This window comes from Herpailurus yagouaroundi, unplaced genomic scaffold, assembly GCF_014898765.1.
Source record: "Herpailurus yagouaroundi ecotype Mexico unplaced genomic scaffold, PumYag 403, whole genome shotgun sequence".
Taxonomy (NCBI): Eukaryota; Metazoa; Chordata; class Mammalia; order Carnivora; family Felidae; genus Herpailurus; species Herpailurus yagouaroundi.
In genome coordinates, this window is record NW_024412620.1 from 919,944 (window position 1) to 938,912 (window position 18,969).

Genomic DNA, 18,969 nt, shown 5'->3' on the forward strand with positions numbered 1-18,969 from the left:
TGTTGCCATTAAACAGTAGGTTGGATGCCTACCAAATTGAGTGCTCAATTATGCCTGAAACAGTTATTTCACACTTCCTCCTTAAACCGCCAACAACTTCTCTCTTAAGCAGAGAGTTTGCTCCTACTTTACAGAAAATAATTGGCAATTTTTACACAAAACTTTTGCTTTTGCACCACAGATTCTAAAATCTTGTGTTCATATCTTCTCTTTTCTTATAATAATGGAAAACATTTCCAGCTTCCCTCCAAGACTCATCTCACTATCATGATCAGGATCCCGTTCTTCCTGCCTTCTCAGAGATATCATCTCTTTTCTTTTTGGCTCTCTGCTGGCTCATTAATTCCTATTATCATTTAAACATGTTCAAGTCTGCACCATTCTAAAAGAAAACAACGAGACAAATCTATCTAGCTTCATCTCGCTCTCTCTCCTCCTACTGTTACTTTCATCTTCCTTGTACAGTCTTTGTTAAATAAGTTGTCTCCATACACTGTCTTCCTTATTCATACTCACTGCATAATCTTCCTGAATCTGCCTTCTCCTTCCTATCCTTCCATTGAATCTCATTTTATTATGGCTTTATGCTTTACATATAGTTACCATTTTTTAGTTGTCACCTTGCTTACTGTTTTGCCACATTTGTTTGAGAATTTTTTAGATATAACTTCTTCCCTTGATTTTCATAACAGCACACACTCTTGCTGTATTCTTTATTTATGTCTAGTTGCTACTTCTGATTTTGGTTTATGTCATCATCTACTTTAATGGCTTTCCATGATACCCAGCATACATTGTAAACTCTGTAGTCTGGCCCTAACCTCTCCAGCTTCATCCCTTGACATTCTCTTCCTTCCACTCTGCATTCTAGATAGTTAACTTATTTTTTGTTCCAGTTTCTAGAGTGCATTGTTCTTTCTCTTAACTTCCAAGACTTCCTGCATATTGTTTCTCCAGTCTGAAATGTTGTCCCTGCCCACTTTAGAACCCAAATCATCCTTTACTTGCTTGACATTGATTTACATGTACTTTCCTTCCTAAGTAGCTTAGCGACTCTAAATTAGATTAGATTTCCATATGTTGTCCTGTAGTATCCTGTCCTTTTAGTATAATACTCATTAAATTTTATTGCATTATATATATTAGATGCTTTATTTTCTATAAGTTGTAGTGACCCGATTTTGTTTAGTTCACCATTATATCTTTATCAGTGGAAGAATAAAATTACATATTTTCTTTAATGAGTCTTGCTCATTTACATTCAAGAGACATCACCATTTCTTCATTAAGAATTTTTTTTTCAATTATTAAGCCAGTGAATTTTCAAGTTCAGTCCAAATGTTTCTACAGGATACCTTGTTTAAAACAATAGTTTGCACAAAAACTGGAGAGTTCCAGGTGTGCTATAGGACTTTGGAGGGCAGGGACTTTTCCTCTTTCTTTAGCACTGCATAGATTTTTGAATGGAATAAATTGAACTTAAACGGGACAGAGAAATGTATTGATTCTAGAAATTACTTAAAATCGCTGCTCTTTACATCTCAACTAAGAAGGTTCTAGTCTCTCACATTGACTAGCCTTATAACTATGACTCCTTTTTTTGGCCTCAGTTTCCTCATTCATAAAATTCTGATTCTGCAAGGTAGGTTAGTCAAACACTGAAAGCTATACTCCATCAAGTTACTTACTAATATTATATATTCTACCTTTCAAAAGTATTTGGTCTCTGAACTGTGATTTTATAAATACATATTTTTAAAGATACTCATCTCTGAATGCCACAAAATTATGTAAATGCTATTCATTTATGCAAATTAAAAAGTTTTCTTTGCATGTTTTAATTTCATAGTTTTATTACCCTGGTATTTTAAATTATTTTAGTTATTGTTTTCAGTTAGGGACCAGAAAATGTGAAAGACCTGATTAAAAAGGAAAAAAAAAATTGCTGAATTTATCTCACCTTACATTAAAAAAACAAAATTGTTATTTAGTGTTTATTTAGTTTTGAAGAGAGACAGAATGTAAGCAGGGGAGGGGCAGAGAGAGAGAGAGAGAGAGAGAGAGAGGAAGACAGAATCCGAAGCAGGCTCCAAGCTCTGAGCTGTTGCTACAGAGTCCAACACAGGGCTCGAACCTACAAACTGTAAGATCATGACTTGAGTCAAAGTCAGATGCTTAACTGACTGAGCCACCCAGGTGCCCCTTACCCTACATTTAAAAAAAGCCTTAGTCATGGATTTGGAATATCTGTGATGGTTTTGCACAAATAATATTTTAAATACTCTTATTCCAAATTTACGGATTTCATACAAGTGTTATATTTTCCTTACTACAGTGTAAAATCTCTTATTAAAATAAAATGTTGGGGCACCTGGGTAGTTCAGTTGGTTAAGTGTCTTACTCTTGATTTTGGTTCAGGTCATGATCTCATGGTCCGTGAGTTCAATCCCCATGTCCGGCTTTGGGCATGAGCAGAGTCTGCTTGGTGTTCTCTTTCCTCCCTTTCTCTTTGCCCTTCCCCTGCTCACACACACACACACACACACACACACACACACACACTCTCTCTCTCTCTCTCTCTCTCTCTCTCTCTCTCTCTCTCAAAAATAAATAAATAAATTAAAAGATTAACTACATTTATGTACAAATCAAGTATTCTTCCTTTCATATTTATTTGTTTTCTAGATTGTAGGTAGCAAAGGTGGTTTTCACGTTAAGGTACAGAGTCTCCCTTGAATTGCTGGCAGACGTGGGTAAGGAGAACAGCACAGTGTGTATCGGTTCTCACCAGCAGTGGTGATTTCTGCCAGCAGTTCTCATCCTTTCACCCATAAAATAAGCATAAAATTGACCTAACATTGCCAGATCGGGTCTGGTATCTGGAAAGTAATCCTCAGGGAATAGAAAATTTCAGTCTTTGTGCATAAATTTAAGATAGGTTATAATAGTTTTTATCAGAGCCATTTTTTTTCTTCCTTTGCAGTACTCGTGAAAAGTTGTTACTGAGATGTGTCAGATATGGCATAAATCTAACAACACAGGCAGTATCTAAGTTAATCCATTTCAAAATGTGGATTTATGTTACAATAAATTTTTGAGTGCTGATGTGTAAATTTCATTTAATGAAAAGAGGATATTTTCAAATTAATAAACAAGTAGATGCTGTTTTCATGAATTCACTTGTTCATTCTCTCTGTGAAAGAACAGATGATACAGAAAGAAAGCAGTATAATGGGGGATGAGAAAAAGGGAGTTAGTAAAATATACTTGGGTAAATGCTGTGAACAGGGGCAAACCATTATCTGTACAAGATAAATGTTCTAGTTTTAAGACATAAATGTAAAAAATTTATCAAACACATTTTCATAAATGACAGCTATAAAATTGAGATTGTTCAAAGGGATATTGTAAATACTCACATTGAAACTCTTTAACTCTGTTAATTATAAGAAAGAACTATTTTACATTTCTGTATAATTGATTTGCTTATATGGCCATTAGTGTATTACATTTATCAAAGTAATAACTTTATATTTCATGAAGATTCCATCATATAACTTTCATTTTATGAGATTCAAATCTTAATAACTACCATTTTGGTAAAACTAACTCACACGTGTATATTTTCCAATGTAACACTTACACCTAAGTATTTTCCAACATAATCTTCCATGTCTTGAGTATTTGTAGGTGTCCTATAATGCATGTCACATTCATTTTAGAAATGTATACACTTTGTTTTACATGAAGGCATGATCATTTAATATTACCTTTGTGAATTTATAATGCATTATTTTTATATAAGATGATTAAATCTTGATGATTTTAAATGATTTCTTATTTATATTGACTTATGTAGAAACCTTTTATTCTTTAGTAAGTAAAAGGTTAATTATAGAAAGTATGCTTTCTTTTTAATTTAAAACAATTGAAAAACATTCTTTTGAACTTAGTAAGTAATACAGCAAGAGGAGGTAGCTCATGCTAAAAATATTGCTAGGTAATTATTGAGTTTTAGCATTAAAATCTTGAAATTATATATTCTATAATATATAGAAATATATAGAAATTCTATATAATATAGAAATTTGGACTATATTTTTATAAAAGCAACATGAAATAGTGGAAAAAATGGAATAGAACTGTAATTTTTTACTCTGAGAGCATAAAGTGATATCTTTGGTCTACTGAGTCTTTTTGCTTGGAGTGAAGTTCAAATCCTGTTGTGTCAGTGGTACATGTTATTTACATTATCTTGAGCTTTCAAAGGCGTTTTCAGAAGTAATATTATCCATTGTACACTGTCCTTGGAAAGCACATCTATAGGTATTCAGAAGTTTTTTTTTTTTTTGACAGAATTAAAAAGCCCATGACCAAAATGTTTATTAGTGCTAATTAAAAGGGCTTATTTTTAATATACTAAGTAGAAAAGAAATATTGAGAGAAACAATGAAAATGAAAAGCCAGTGGGAATATTTATCAAATAACATTGGTTTTTATATATGAATAAGTATATAAAATATATTGGAAAAACTTCTCTAAAAGCCCTGCAGATATCAATTATATTTTAAGTAAGCTTGATACCTACCAATTTATATCTATTATTTTAAAAAAGGCTTTATAGAGTTGCAAATATGGAATCTTAAAAGTGAATTTTGATATAAAGCATGCATTAATAGGTGTTCTTAAATATTTAGGATTTTAAATGGAAATTTAAGGTGATATATCTTGGTCTAATTTCTAAGAACTATAATATATTTGATTACATATTTAACACATTTATATTTTTGTTTTCAAATTAAAGGTAATGTGTTCAGTGTAGTTAAATCTGAAAATTCATATTTCAGAATCTTTAAAGTATATAAATAAAAAAGTGAGTTATGGAAATGGTTTTTAATAATCTAAGTTACCAATTTTATTTGTTCCTGTTCCTAAAGGTCATTTAAAGATCAAAATACTTTATTTTTAACCTCATCAACTGTAATATGTAAAGAAAAATTAAAAAATCATTTTAAAAGTAGCTTTGACAATTTTAAGATAGTTTTATAAGAATGTTGGTGTAAATGTGTTCTCTGGCCTCTGTTTAATGATGTGTGTCAATTATTTACAGATCCGGTGGTATTGTGGAAATTCCCAGAGGACTTTGGCGACCAGGTTGGAACCACATAATTGTTTAAAACCGTTTAAAATTGGAGTACTATGATTATTACTACTGTTAATGCAACAACTACTCTAGCATATGAATTACTATAAGTATTTTCTCTTGACCAACTGTAAGAAAAAGAAGCCATGTGTTCAGAATGTATATGGAAATCTTTTTTTTTTTTTTTATGAAATTTATTGTCAAATTGGTTTGGAAAATCTTTTAAAGTTACCAAGTAGATGGGTGATGAAGAAGCCCTTGTATTAAAACTAATAGGAGCTGAATGTTTATAATTTCAACATATTTTTACACTGTTTTGATTTCTCTATGGAATATATTTGGAAACATTTAAAATTTTTTTCCGTTAAAAAAAACCTGACAATACCATACTTTGTTGAATACCCTTCTATTATTTCTGTCTACTTGAAGTAAGTAGTAACAGGTATAAATCCGTTATTTAGTCTCTGCTTGTTATAGTAATGTCTGAATCATTTACGTATATAAGTTAAATTCTTATTTTTTACTTTTACATAATTCTTATCTTTCTTAATAAAAATGACTCTTAAAAGAAAATGAGAGAATTCAGAATGAATTTAATTCATTTGTACTTAAAAATTTTTTTTAATGTTTATTTTTGAGAGAGAGAGAGAGAGAGAGAGAGAGAGAGAGAGAGCATGAGTGGGGGGAGGGACAGAGAGAGAAGAAAACACAGAATCTGAAGCAGGCTCCAGGCTCTGAGCTGTCCACACAGAGCCTGACTTGGGGCTGGAACTCACAAACTGTGAGATCATGACTTGAGCTGAAGTCGGACACTTAACCAACTGAGCCACTCAGGTGCCCCTATTCCATTTTTATTTTAAATTACAGTCTTTTATAGTTCCTTAAGTATTTAGTCTGACCAAAATTATGCATTATTTTGACATGACCTATGTAAATAGAAATTTTTTAAAATTTATATTATAGATTTATCATTTTGAAATGGATTATATAATACATGGTTAAATACCAATTTATTTTTATTTTTTTTTAACGTTTATTTATTTTTGAGACAGAGAGAGAGCATGAACAGGGGAGGGTCAGAGAAAGAGGGAGACACAGAATCCGAAACAGGCTCCAGGCTCTGAGCTGTCAGCACAGAGCCCGACGTGGGGCTCGAACTCACAGACCGCGAGATCATGACCTGAGCTGAAGTCAGACGCTTAACCGACTGAGCCACCCAGGCGCCCCCCAATTTTAACTTTTATAGAAATCGGCACTTTTCTGGAACTCTGCTCAGCAGATTCATTTATTTATTTTTTTTGTCTGCAGAACAGTGGGATAAAACGATCTCATCACTTAAAATTATAAAATGATATTAGTATGAGCTTATTCATAAGTTCACAGATATGATTCTTACAGTTCTCATAATTTATAAAAATGAAAGCTGATAAAAATATTGTTTAAAGCAATTCATCCAGAAATAAGTATACAGAAAAATATTTGTTTAGAGAAGTTTATTCAGAAATAAGTATATAGAAAGGTGATTTTGATATGTGGAAGGATAGCTTTCTGCATGTGAAAATCTTTGGGTAAGACTAGGAAATTACACTGAAAAAAATCAGTAAATGGGCATGTTAATATTAATTCAATAATGCAGCTCTTGACTATTTTCCACATAAAAAGAGGGGTATGCTCTCTTAATTTGATTTAGCTCTTTAGAGAAAGACTAGATTTATAAATATCTTAAGTATGCCGAAGTCCCGATAGTGAAGACATGATCTGGACATATGACATATAATTGGGTTTGTTCCCAAGTAATGTATAGTTAGATTAGAGCCTTCCTGACTCAGTTTAGCATTTTGAAATACTGTTCTTTTGGTCTTCTTGATTCTTTCTTGTCCACTGACCCAAGAACAGACCTCCTGTTCAGGTCACATCTTGTTTTGTTTTTTATTTTCTCCCTCTTAAACTGCCCCTGAGATTCCTAGGAGACCTGAAGACTCCTCACCGTGGGTTCACATGAAGGCAGTCATGTATTTGTCGAGTTCAGCTGCAGTAAGTTGTTCAGTGAGAGCAACTGTTGCTGTCCCTCTTTGTGACTGGCTGGTGGTTAGGAATTTTTTACTTGGGGTTTAAATGTTGCTTTGTTCCCCAAGTTTGAGGTTAGTGGAACATTAGTAAGCCCTTGCACACTTCAAAAGCAGTTAACCAGGTAATGGTGATGAACATCCAGAATTCCAATTCACAGCAGTTACACACTTTTTTGAAGGTTAGATCTGAAAGGAGCTTTAGATACCATTTTGTTTAACCACTTTATATCCAAAGGAGCCAAACTTTATGTAGGAATCTAGCCAAGGACCTTGAAGAGTGGTTTTGTTATATGCTTTTTGGTGAGTATTCTGAATACTACAGATGGTTGAGGTACTCTGTGTATATTTCTCATTCTTACTGCTTACTATTGTCATATACTGTCTGCTTCTTGCTAAATAGCCTTTTCACTGGATCTGAGATATGCTTCAGTAATAATAATAATTAAAAAGCTCTTTATTTAGCTCTTAATATGTATTGGGCAGTATAAAGTGTGCCTTAGGTACATAATTCATTTTATCTTCAAATTCACCTAGTACTGCTAGGAGATAGTAATCATCCTCCAAATTGAGGCTTAAGAAACTTGCTTGAGATCACACTGTTTATCAGAGGCAGAGCTAAGATTTGAAGGCAAGTTTGTCTGATTCAAAATTATGTGCTGTTAGCAATTAAACTATATTCTTTCTGTTTGGAATGCTGACCCAAATCCTACCCACCTATTTTATTTTAACTCTTTTGAAAATACTTGCGGCGCAGTCGGTTAAGCCTCTGACTCTTAATCTCGGCTCAGGTCATGATCTCACGGTTCACGAGTTAAAACCCCACATCTGGCTCTGCACTGATGGTGCGGACCCTGCTTGGGATTCTGATTCTGCTTCTCTCTGCTCCTACCCGACTTGTGCGCGTGCGCGCTGTCTCTCTCTCTCTCTCTCTCTCTCTCTCTCTCTCTCAAAATAAACTTAAAAAATAATTTATCATAACAGTTTCTCCCCCTCAGTATCATTATAATTTGAAATCAGGGTGTTATTGAATCTAAAGAAATAATATCAATTCATTATCCTTTGGTTCTTCTACATAGACTTGTTGGTTCGTCATAGGTATTGGTTTATTACCTGCTCCTCGAGTGTATTTTCCTTCTTTAGTTGGTGGAGGAGCCAGTGGGACCTCAAAATTACATTTCAGGAATTTTGATTTTTTTGTGGTGGGAGGTCCAGTGCAGAATTTTGTAGAGGGAAGTAGGAGATGAAACTGTAAATGTGAATGGGGCTGGGTTTTGGTAACATTAATGGCCTTGTTAAAGAGTTGGTCCTTGAGAGGAACTTGAGGAGAGTGTAACATAGCAAAATAAGTAGGTTAGGAAGATTAGTCTGGAAGAGGTTTCTGAATGGATTGGTTGTGGGAGAAACCAGAAACAGGGAAATTAGTTTAGCTCTTGTAGTATTTCAGCTGAGGGCATCTGAGGGATCTGAAAGAGTTGGTTACATTAGGAGTGAACATGAAGATGAGTGTAAGGGGGGAGAGTGAGGGGTGTTCTGGGGGGCATGGGGTAGAGAGGAACAGTGATGAGAGGACGAAACTTGACTTTTGACACTCCAGGAAATGTTGAATTACCTCTAGTCTGAGTGATGGAAGGGGACTTTGGGGATTGGAGAAGAATGGAGAAGTGTTTACAGCCAGGGGAAGTACGAAGCTGTGACCAGTTTGAGGATTGCTCAACAGATGAACTGATGTCCAATTTGTGTTTTGCAAATACATTGAGGGCTCTGGCTGAGAAGATTAATGCAGAAGACGCCCATCCATGCCACTGGTACTTGCAGTATCTCTTCATACATCTGGGAGAGGTTCAGGCTTCTGTATAAAAGGAGTAATTTTGTTTGTTTTTGCTGCTATCAAGATACTCTCTCCTTTGCCCTTAGTTCTCTGTTGTTCACTTTTATGCTTAATGGCTTGAGGCTGTTTTGCAGAATACTTAATCCCCCCTACTCTCTGCTTGTCATTTTCAGGGTGCACATTTCTATAGCTCATACCATGCCCTCTTTGGACCATTGTTAGTCTATGTTTCTTGCAGGAGAGGAGTCAGTCTTTGTGAGAAAAATACACTTTTAGGGGAGAGTCAGAAATAAAATCTTATAAATGCTGAAATCAAACAGGTTTGTGTTTAAATAGTGGCTCTATATTTATAGGTTGTGAGAAGTGTTGCTTTGGGCAGGGACTTAATCTCTCTTAATTGCTCATTTGCAAAATGGGACTAATTTTACTGATCTGACAGAATTATGATAAGAATGAAATGATCTGAAGTCTGTAAAGGACTCAGCATCATGCCTGGCATGTAGAAAACACTCCGTAAGTGTGAACTAATAGTTTTGTTAAAATACTGCAAAGCCACAAATGTTTACTAATTTATGATGAGGCATAGATAAAACTGCTTTATGTAGACTGTCATTTAAAATTTTTTTTAACATTTATTTATTTCTAAGAGACAGAGACAGACCGCGAGCCGGGGAGGAGCAGAGAGAGAGAGACAGAGAGGGAGACACAGAATCCAAAGCAGGCTGCAGGCTCTGAGCTGTCGGCACAGAGTCCTAAGTGGGGCTTGAACTCCCGAGCTGTGAGATCATGACCTGAGCTGAAGTGGAATGCTTAACTGACTGAGCCACCCAGGCGCTCCTGTAGACTGTGATTTTTATAGGTGAATAACAAGTTTGAGAATTTCACTGCTTTATAGACCTTCAGGAAGATTTATAATTTAATAGCATAAAAGACACTAATATTTAAAAATTCTTCTCTGATATGTGCTTTCTGACTTTCTGAAATTTCTGTGCCATTAGTTGATGACCACAGTGGGTATTTGCTGTTTAACTGGCAAAAGTTTGTTACCCTTTAGTTATTTTTATGAAAATCTTAAACTCTGTTTAAGATTTCCTTTTTTTTTTTCAGGGTGGCTATCAGCAGAAGTCATAGGACCACGGAGCCATGATCTTTTAGTAATGGCCAAGGCATCAGAAATCATTAAGACCTTTTGCTCAGTCTTTATATAGGAAAGAAGATTAGGAAGAGTTGACCCTAGGGTCATACTTCTTATTTACCTTCAGTCTTGCAGTACTTTTCCTATTTTCACACAAACTGCAGGTCATTATGCTCCTGGGCCATTTCACATGCCTTAGATGACCTTTTCCTGTTTCTCTGATGTACCTTCTCCATAATGCAACTGAAGTGTTTTATCTTCTGTGATATTTTGTGGCATTCCTCTTTTTGTGTTCTCGACTCAGTTTTGTATTACTGTGCCTGCTGTGTTACCTGAGTAACGTGAGTTACCTGGAATACTTGTTTTTGTAGGTCTTATTTCAGTGAATGCTCTCACTTAAGCTTCTTTCCCAGGCCAAAGACTTTATGTATTAATTTTTTACTTCTCTTTCCCTCACCCAATTTCTGTTGCCAATCTGTCATCAAATCCTATTGTTTGTGGCTCGTTTATGTCTCCTAAATCTCTCCACTTCTCTTTATTTCTAGGGTCCTGTCCTTAATTCCCATATTCCCAACTCTTCTTTCTGTTTTTGTCCCTATTTAATTTATTCTCCACAGTGAAGCTAGAATGATCTAAAAGACAGTGGAATGATCTCTCTAAAAAACAAATACTCTACTCCTATCGCTAACTGTCATTGGTTCCTTACAATGTGCCAGGCAGTTTCTAGGTACTTTGCCTGTATTTGCTCATTTAATCTGAATAATGCCCCTGTGAAGTGAAGGGACTACTATAATTCCCATTTTACAGATGAAGAAACGGAACTACAAAATACTTAACTTACCCAGTGAAAGCCACACAACTCTTAAGTAGTAGAGCCATTATTTCAAGCCCGACACTGATGCCAGAGCCAACTCCCCTTTGACATCTTCAAGATAAGGTTCAACTTAACACCATCAAGTTTTCTTGTTTCGAGTCCTTTGTTTACATCTTTAGCCTCCTATATTTCTGTCTCCCTTTCCATTTTCTATTTAAAAAGTGGTCTGTATTTTATATTGGACATTAGTTTCCCTTCTGTACCATTTATTTGCATTCTTTGAACATGTGAGTCTTTCTGTCTGAAATGCTAATCTCCTACTTGTACTCTCTTTTGCCCGTCTTTCTGGTCTTGGCTTAGAGGTCATTTCCTTCAAGAAGGCTTTTCTTTATGTCACAGGTCTGGATTGAATGTACCTCCTGGGACTTCCCTTGTCATTTTATGCTTTTCGTATTATAGCACTTATTATATCTGTCGTCTTCCTTACTTTCTACTTACCCATTAGACTAAATGTATTTGAGACTACTATTAAAGAATAATTTTTAAAAGAAAATGTAATCATGACTCTAATACAGATTTAACATTTTATTTTGAAGTTTTTAAAAACTCATTAATTGATTGAAGGTATGAACAAAATGCTGTATATTATTCAGTAGGATATAGACAAATTAGGAATGCTGTAATAAATGTACAAATAGACATAAAAGTGGCTTTATCCACATGGGGAAAGGTGAGGGAGGAGGGAAATCAGTTGTCCTTCTGTGAGACATGTCTGTGGTTAAATATTATTCTATGAGGCATGTCTGTGGATAAATATTATTTGTATTGCTATCATTTATTTACAATTTAGAGTTGTAAAATAGCTTCAAGACAATGAAAGGCCCAGAGCCCGTAGAAGAGTGTGTCAGGCAATGGCTTGTTTCCCATTGAAAGCAACCAGTAATCTTTTGGTCCATTTCAATTTTTCACAAATTTTTCCTATAGTCTTACTCTTCCTCTTGCAAGCATAGTAATTTCAAAGAAAGATTATTCTACATAACAAAATAAATCATGTCCCTAAAGGTTTGGCCTGATTATTTGCATGAGTGCAGCAGGAGTGTTAATTTAGGCTACAGGCCTCCGTGAACTTACATACTTCAAACTGTGCAGTGTAGAACAATTGCTGAGTGTACAAAGTTAACCTTTTTCCTAAAGTTTTCATACAAGATTTCAGATCAGACTTTTAAAAGCCCCTGTTACTTGCTATCCCAAAGCTAGGGAAACTAAGTCCAAGCAGATATCTTTCCCAGATTTTACATGTACTCCCTAAAAATTTGGTAAATTCTTCTCTTCTCAAGATTCGCAAAATTTGTTAAGGTTCCTGGTGTGTGAGGAAGGGACTTTCTTTAACACCTGTCAATTTGGATCCGGTAGCCAGGCATTAGGACACTTTTTCTGGGAGGACTTGGTAGGTTCCATAAGTACAGGTAATCTTTGTTCCTTCAGAGTGCCTTTGCATGGCTGATTAAACAAGCATCTTTCTCAAAAATGACACTTTTAAGGTCTTGGTAGTGCAATCAGTGTTCCAGTAATATACTGGTAGAAAGAAAGATTTATTGAATTTATGAAAGAAAACAACATTGCTGTGGAAAAATGAAGGAACTTAGTAAGAAATTCTGAACTTGGGGAGTGAGAGAATCAGTGAGAATAAGATGTAACTTAAACATATTTCAGTTTGTAGTAGCAGAGTTTACTAAATTTTTGTAGGCTATAGACTGTAGGAAGAGGAGGAAGGGCTTCCTTAAGTGTCCAGAAAATAGATCATTAAACAGCATTCGTAATATTTTAAACAATAAAATTGCCCTCGTTATTATTCAGTACAATTCAATTAATTATTGTTTTGCTGGATTTTGCCTAAACAGTCTCATGGAAGTTTCTGCTTCTTGACTAAAGCAAGTCTTGGAAGTCCTGCTCCAGTCCACTGGAATAGCCTGAAAGTTACCTAATGATGTCAGCTCAAAGACCTGTATATCAGAGACTATTCTTTGAAGTGTCAGTAGTTTGAAATGCCTGATAACAACCTTTTTCCAAGGCTCCGAGACTGACCTATTTGTTAAAAACACAAACTCTGGCCTGTAGCTTACAGCAGAGCCTAAGGCAAGCATCAGAAATAAAACTAAACTATCTGTAAATGATAGAGGGTTAATCATAATGTATTACTGATAATTTTCTAATGTAAAAGGTTGGGGGTGATGGGCATAAGAGACAAGATAAAAAGTACAGCATAGGGAATATAGTTCATGATACTGTCATAACGTTGTATGGTGACACCTGCTAATTGCACTGATCATGGTGAGCAGTGCATAATATATCGAACTGTTAATTCACTGTGTTGTATACCTGAAACTAATATAACATTGTATGTCAACTATACTTTGATTAAAAAAAAAAACCCAAAACAAATGTGAAAGTTCTGGTGAGATTTCATAATAAAAATAAAATATGGAAAAGAAAATTTGGTTGTTTCTATTATATGAAAATTGAAGATAATAAAGCCAATCAAAAAGGTTTTAGAGAAAATGAAAGAAGAAATTAGCCTGTTTTCAAAGGAGTTAAAGTTATATCTGATGTATAAAGATAGCTGAGCAAAATTTGTGTAGAGAAAAAATCTTGAGATACAGCATACAATAATCCTGAGACATAATATAGCAAGAATGTACCAAGAATATCAAGTAAAGAGATTTAGGATGTCTGAAGTAGGGCCTAGAAAAATGTATTTTTGTAAAACTTCATGGGTAAGTCTGATGTGCATACCTAGTTGAGGACTACTGGCCTAGAAGATGCCAGTATATAGAATAAAGTAGTAAAAGTTATGGCCAAGTAAGTGTTTAAAGTAATAACTGAAATTATAACTGGCAATATTATATTATTGTCTAATATAATTGAGCAAAGTATTGCCAGCACTCTAATAAGTATAGGAAAGCCTAACAGAGCTATTTCATAAGAGATTTGATTGTTGTTTTTCTGGAGAGGAAAACACATTATGGATAGCAAGGACATTGGTGTATCTTTAGGGACTTCCCATAAAGCATGTGATTTCTCAGATATTCATATTCATAAAATTTACATATGCAAATTCATAGTGCAGGCTGAGCATCTCTTCTCATTTTCCAGTGTTTGTTTGTGCAACCCTTATTGTAACCAAATTATTTCTAGCATCTCATTTTATAATATAAAAGAAAAGATCTCTGTGGTTTTCAAAGAACCTCTAGGAAGTCTCCAAATAGTTTTAGTTATAAAAACATATCCTGGAAATTTTTAAATTTTTTTCATATTCAGAGTCTGAGTTTGGGAAGGCAAAATTTAAAAAGCTGTTAGAAGATTTGAATGTTTGAATAAGATGGGATCCAAGAAGCTACACTTGGTTATTTGTTAAATCAAAGTGACAGGGGCGCCTGGGTGGCACAGTCGGTTAAGCGTCCGGCTTCAGCCAGTCCCGATCTCGGGGTCCGTGAGTTCGAGCCCCGCGTCAGGCTCTGGGCTGATGGCTCGGAGCCTGGAGCCTGTTTCCGATTCTGTGTCTCCCTCTCTCTCTGCCCCTCCCCCGTTCATGCTCTGTCTCTCTCTGTCCCAAAAATAAATAAAAACGTTGAAAAAAAAATTAAAAAAATCAAAGTGACAGTAAAATATCTAAAATAAATATGGTCAGGAATACTATTGAATAGCTATTTCATAAATGAATTTTTGTACTTTTTCTCCCTTTAATAAAAGACATAGTGAACTCAGTATTAAGTGCAGAAAGTATTCTGTTACAACACAGAATTTTGGCTATCTTGGAGGCACAAAGAGGTGAGAATAACCTTTTACATTGTAGGCAAAGACATTAGTAATCCAAGGAAGCAAACCCATCAAGGTTGAGTGGATTTTAATAATTACCATAACTTCTTTTCAGAGTCAGGTGTTACCAAACAAGACAGACAAAAGTCACATTTTGAGTTTTATGTAATTGTGGCCTCATGTTTCAGAACAACTGACACTTTAAGACATATCTCAGAGATCTGCAAGGCCAAACTAATTTCATCATCATCATGACCATTATTTTTATGTTGTTTTAACATGTAGCACATCTCAGATTGCTGTCCTCAAATCAATTCCTATATCTGTTAAAAATTTATCTGCTTTAGTTTCTAATGTGGTTTCAGTATTCAATATTCAATAATATGTTATTATGTAATAATATATAATAAATATTATATAGAGTAGCTCTTTACCATCCTCAATAAGTTCCAAGAATATAGGAGGTAAAAAAGCCCAAGAAGTGCTGTTTCAGGACAAAACTATTTTTGAAAAAAAAGCATATACACAGTTGTATTTATCGGACACTGTTGTTCCTAGTGTAGTCTCTTTTTTTGTTGTTAATGTTTATTTTTGAGAGAGAGAGAGAGAGAGAGAGAGAGAGAGAGAGAGAGAGACAGAACATGAGTGGGGGAGGGGCAGAGAGAGAGAGGGAGACACAGAATCCAAAGCAGACTCCAGGCTCTGAGCTGTCAGCATAGAACCTGACTTGGGGCTCGAACCCACGAACAGCGAGGTCCTGACATGAGCTGAAATGGGACACTCAACTGACTGAGCCACCCAGGCACTCCTCTCGTGTAGTCTTAAATACTCATTAATGATAACTTTTAACCTAAGTAATTCCTATTTCACAGAAAAAGAAAAACTCTGAGGGGTGGATAACTGAGAACTTTATGGCATACACAAACATGTTAGCAGACTACCAGACCTCATGAATACCCATAATACAACTTTCTGAAACCACACACATTCCATGTACATCTTTGTAAAGTGGGGAAAATGAGCACATTTGTTAACATGGCCCAAAGCATAACTATTTTATAGCATACAAAAATGAGAACATTACAGACTTAAATTATGCTTAGTAATCCAATATTTTTATACTCTTTCTTAGGAATTATCTGGGCATCCAATAATTATACATTAATTAACTCAATAGCAGTTTAATATTTTGGTAACCTAAGATTTGGGAAATTCTGTTTAAGCAGATATATAACAAAATTAATTAGTGTTGAAATAAGTTTGCCAAAATAATGATTCAATGTAGTCGAATAGAAATTTGCATTTTTTATAATATAAATTTGCATGTCTATAACCTTAAACATTATATCATGTTAGCTTATTTGTTCAGTACACCTGCATGAGTTTAGGGAAGAAAAGCCCAGGGAGAATAAATGTATGCTTGTATTATATTTAACATTGATAAATAAAAGATAGCTATATATATTAAACCAAATGATAAACCTAGATAAGTGTGCTAAAGATTGACCTTACTCATGTGAATTTGAATTCTTTAAGAAATTTTTTTTGACACCTAGCCCACTTGAAGTTTTAGAAGTTTAGTTTTCTTATTTTATAGGACTTTTGGGGATATTCACTTTATGTACATATCTCTATAAACCATTCAGAACAGAGATCCTTTATTAAAAACTTTTTTAAAAGACTTTATTTTTGAGAGGAGATTATGATTCACAACAAAATTGAGAGGAAGATACAGCAATTTCCCATATGCCTCCTGCTCCCCCACATGTATAGCCTCTTCCATTATCAGCATCACTCACCAGATTGATGCCTTCTATGCCATACCAGGATGGACATACATAGAATTATCATAATGACCCAAAGTCTGTAGTTTTCCTTAGGGTCCACTCTTGGTGTCGTACATTCTGTGGGCTTGAACAAATATCTAATGACATGTATTCATCATTATAATATCATACAGCTATTGTCACTACCCAAAAAATTCTCTGTGCTCTGTTCATCTCTCCCTGCCATCCCCACCCCTAGCAACCACTCATCTTTTTATTTTTTCCATAGTTTTGCATTTCCCAGAATGTCATATAGTTGGAGTCATAAAATATGTAACCTTTTCAGATTGGCTTCTTTCACTTAGTAATTTGCATTTAAACTTCCTCCATGTCTTTTTATTGCTTGATAGCTCATTTCTTTCAAGTGTTGAATAATTTTCCATTGTCTGTATGTACCACAGTTTTCCATTCACCTACTGCAGGACATCTTGGTTGTTTCCAAGTTTTGACAATGATGAATAAAACTGCAACAAACATCTGTGCAGGAGTTTCTTTAATTTATGAGACTTTGTAATCTAGTTTATTGAAACTCCCTAGAGATAAGGATATGATTCAGTAACTTAATAAGAGGACAGCCTTTCTGAATTATAGGCATAATAGATTCACAAACACCAAAAATTTTGGTTTTTTTTTTTTTTTTTAGGTATACTATATATAGTGAACAGATAATAGAGATATGTAGGGAGTTAAAGGTGAAAAGTAATGATATATTTTGCAAGGCCTTTTTAGTTGTTTTTGGGTCTACTCTTAAATGAAAAATTTTGCCAAATACTGAATAAATGAACGTAACCTAGGCGATTAACACGTAGCAAAAGCTGTCTTGAAGTTATCTATATAATACATTTTTGTTTGTTTTGCAAGGTACTGGTCTGGCAGCATAAGGTTGTAAACAAAAGATGTATAGTCCTTACCTTCCAGGAAGCTTTCCTTCCAGGGAAAGGAAGATCAGGCTAAGAGTCAAAAGTGAACTATCATTCTGTCTTCTACTAGACAGTAGAAGACTGACTTGAATGTATGACTTGAAGGAAATAATTCTTTCTCTCTGAATTTCAGCTTTTCCCTGCATTCATGGGGATGCAGGAGCAAATCGTTGTTTGTTGTTTTTACAGTATTCACTTCTACATATAATTGAAACAGAAGGCTAGGTGTAATAAATGCCCTGAAAATTACTAACAATGTAATGTCTGTGAAGGAAGACATTACACACTTAAAGAAGCCAAGAGTTTAGTGGTTAGTAAGGAAGAGGAGATAGTAAGTTTAGACTAATTCTCCCAGTGGTGGCAATATGTAGTATACTTTTTGTAGCTTTTGATTAAAAGGCTTGAGGAGGGAAGACCATGTTTACATAAAATAGCAAGAAGCCATTTTAAAAGGAAAGATTAAAGATAGAAGCTAGGAGTTGATTGTTTTTATAGCAAGAATTAGCAGAGATGGCAAGATGACAGATACTACTAGCGTATACACTATGCATTATTTTTTTCTAATACTAGACGAATAAGGATAACTATAAGAAGTTCCCAGCTCAGAAAGACCTCACAGTCCAGTAGAAGAGACAAAATTAAATTGATCATGAAACATGCTGTATTGTGCTAGGATACTAATACACAGGCTGTAAGTATGAGAATGCATCACAACTCCAAGTGGAAAGTTTAGCTTTGGGCAGTGGTGATAAAGTGTGCTTTCCTCTTTAAAAAAGGTGGAAAAAATGCAGGACAGATGGCAGGGGCTGGTTTGGAAAAATACAATATTCTAGGAATACTCAGTGTCAGGAATGTTGAAAGCACCTTTGTTTCTTATATCTTCTTTACTGTCGTTCCTACACTGCCATGACTTGAGGAAAAAGGAGTAATGGGATGCGAGAAAGGGAAGTTTATCCTGTATATTTTGCGTAGGTCCTGTCTACAATATTGCCTTTTGCTTTACCAAGATTTATTGTTAGCTGGAACATATAGAACAATGACAGTTAAACTGGTATGCTGGAAGAGTGTGAATTTTCATTGATTATTTTTGGGATTGAAGGTTGTCAGAGACCAGCTTTTAGGGTACCACTGAAGAGAAGGCAGTTTACAGGTCTCTAAGCTGGCAGTAGAAGGATGTTTAGGAAGAGAATATAGTTGTGGCATCAGTTTCATGTTCTGATTGTATTCTGAGATTCCTTTTGAGATGCTGATAGTTAGGAGGAGTGCATGGTGGGTGATCTTTAAGCCTTATTCCTTGACCACTGAGTATTTTCCTTAATGTGGTCATCTTTTAAAGGATGACTGGAAGACACTACTATATACATATATATGTGTGTGTGTGTGTGTGTGTGTGTGTGTGTGTGTGTGTGTGTGTGTGT

General features: G+C 34.8%; 1 protein-coding gene across 2 annotated transcripts in view; it reads left to right on the forward strand.

The window, feature by feature from the left end:
• Positions 1-18,969, forward strand: part of DENND1B (DENN domain containing 1B) — a 270,041-nt gene that overhangs the window by 72,962 nt on the left and 178,110 nt on the right. For both annotated transcript variants that reach the window (XM_040463561.1, XM_040463562.1), the window contains exon 3: positions 5,111-5,154. In XM_040463561.1, the coding sequence (XP_040319495.1) occupies positions 5,111-5,154 (44 nt within the window). The remainder of the gene's footprint in view (positions 1-5,110; positions 5,155-18,969) is intronic.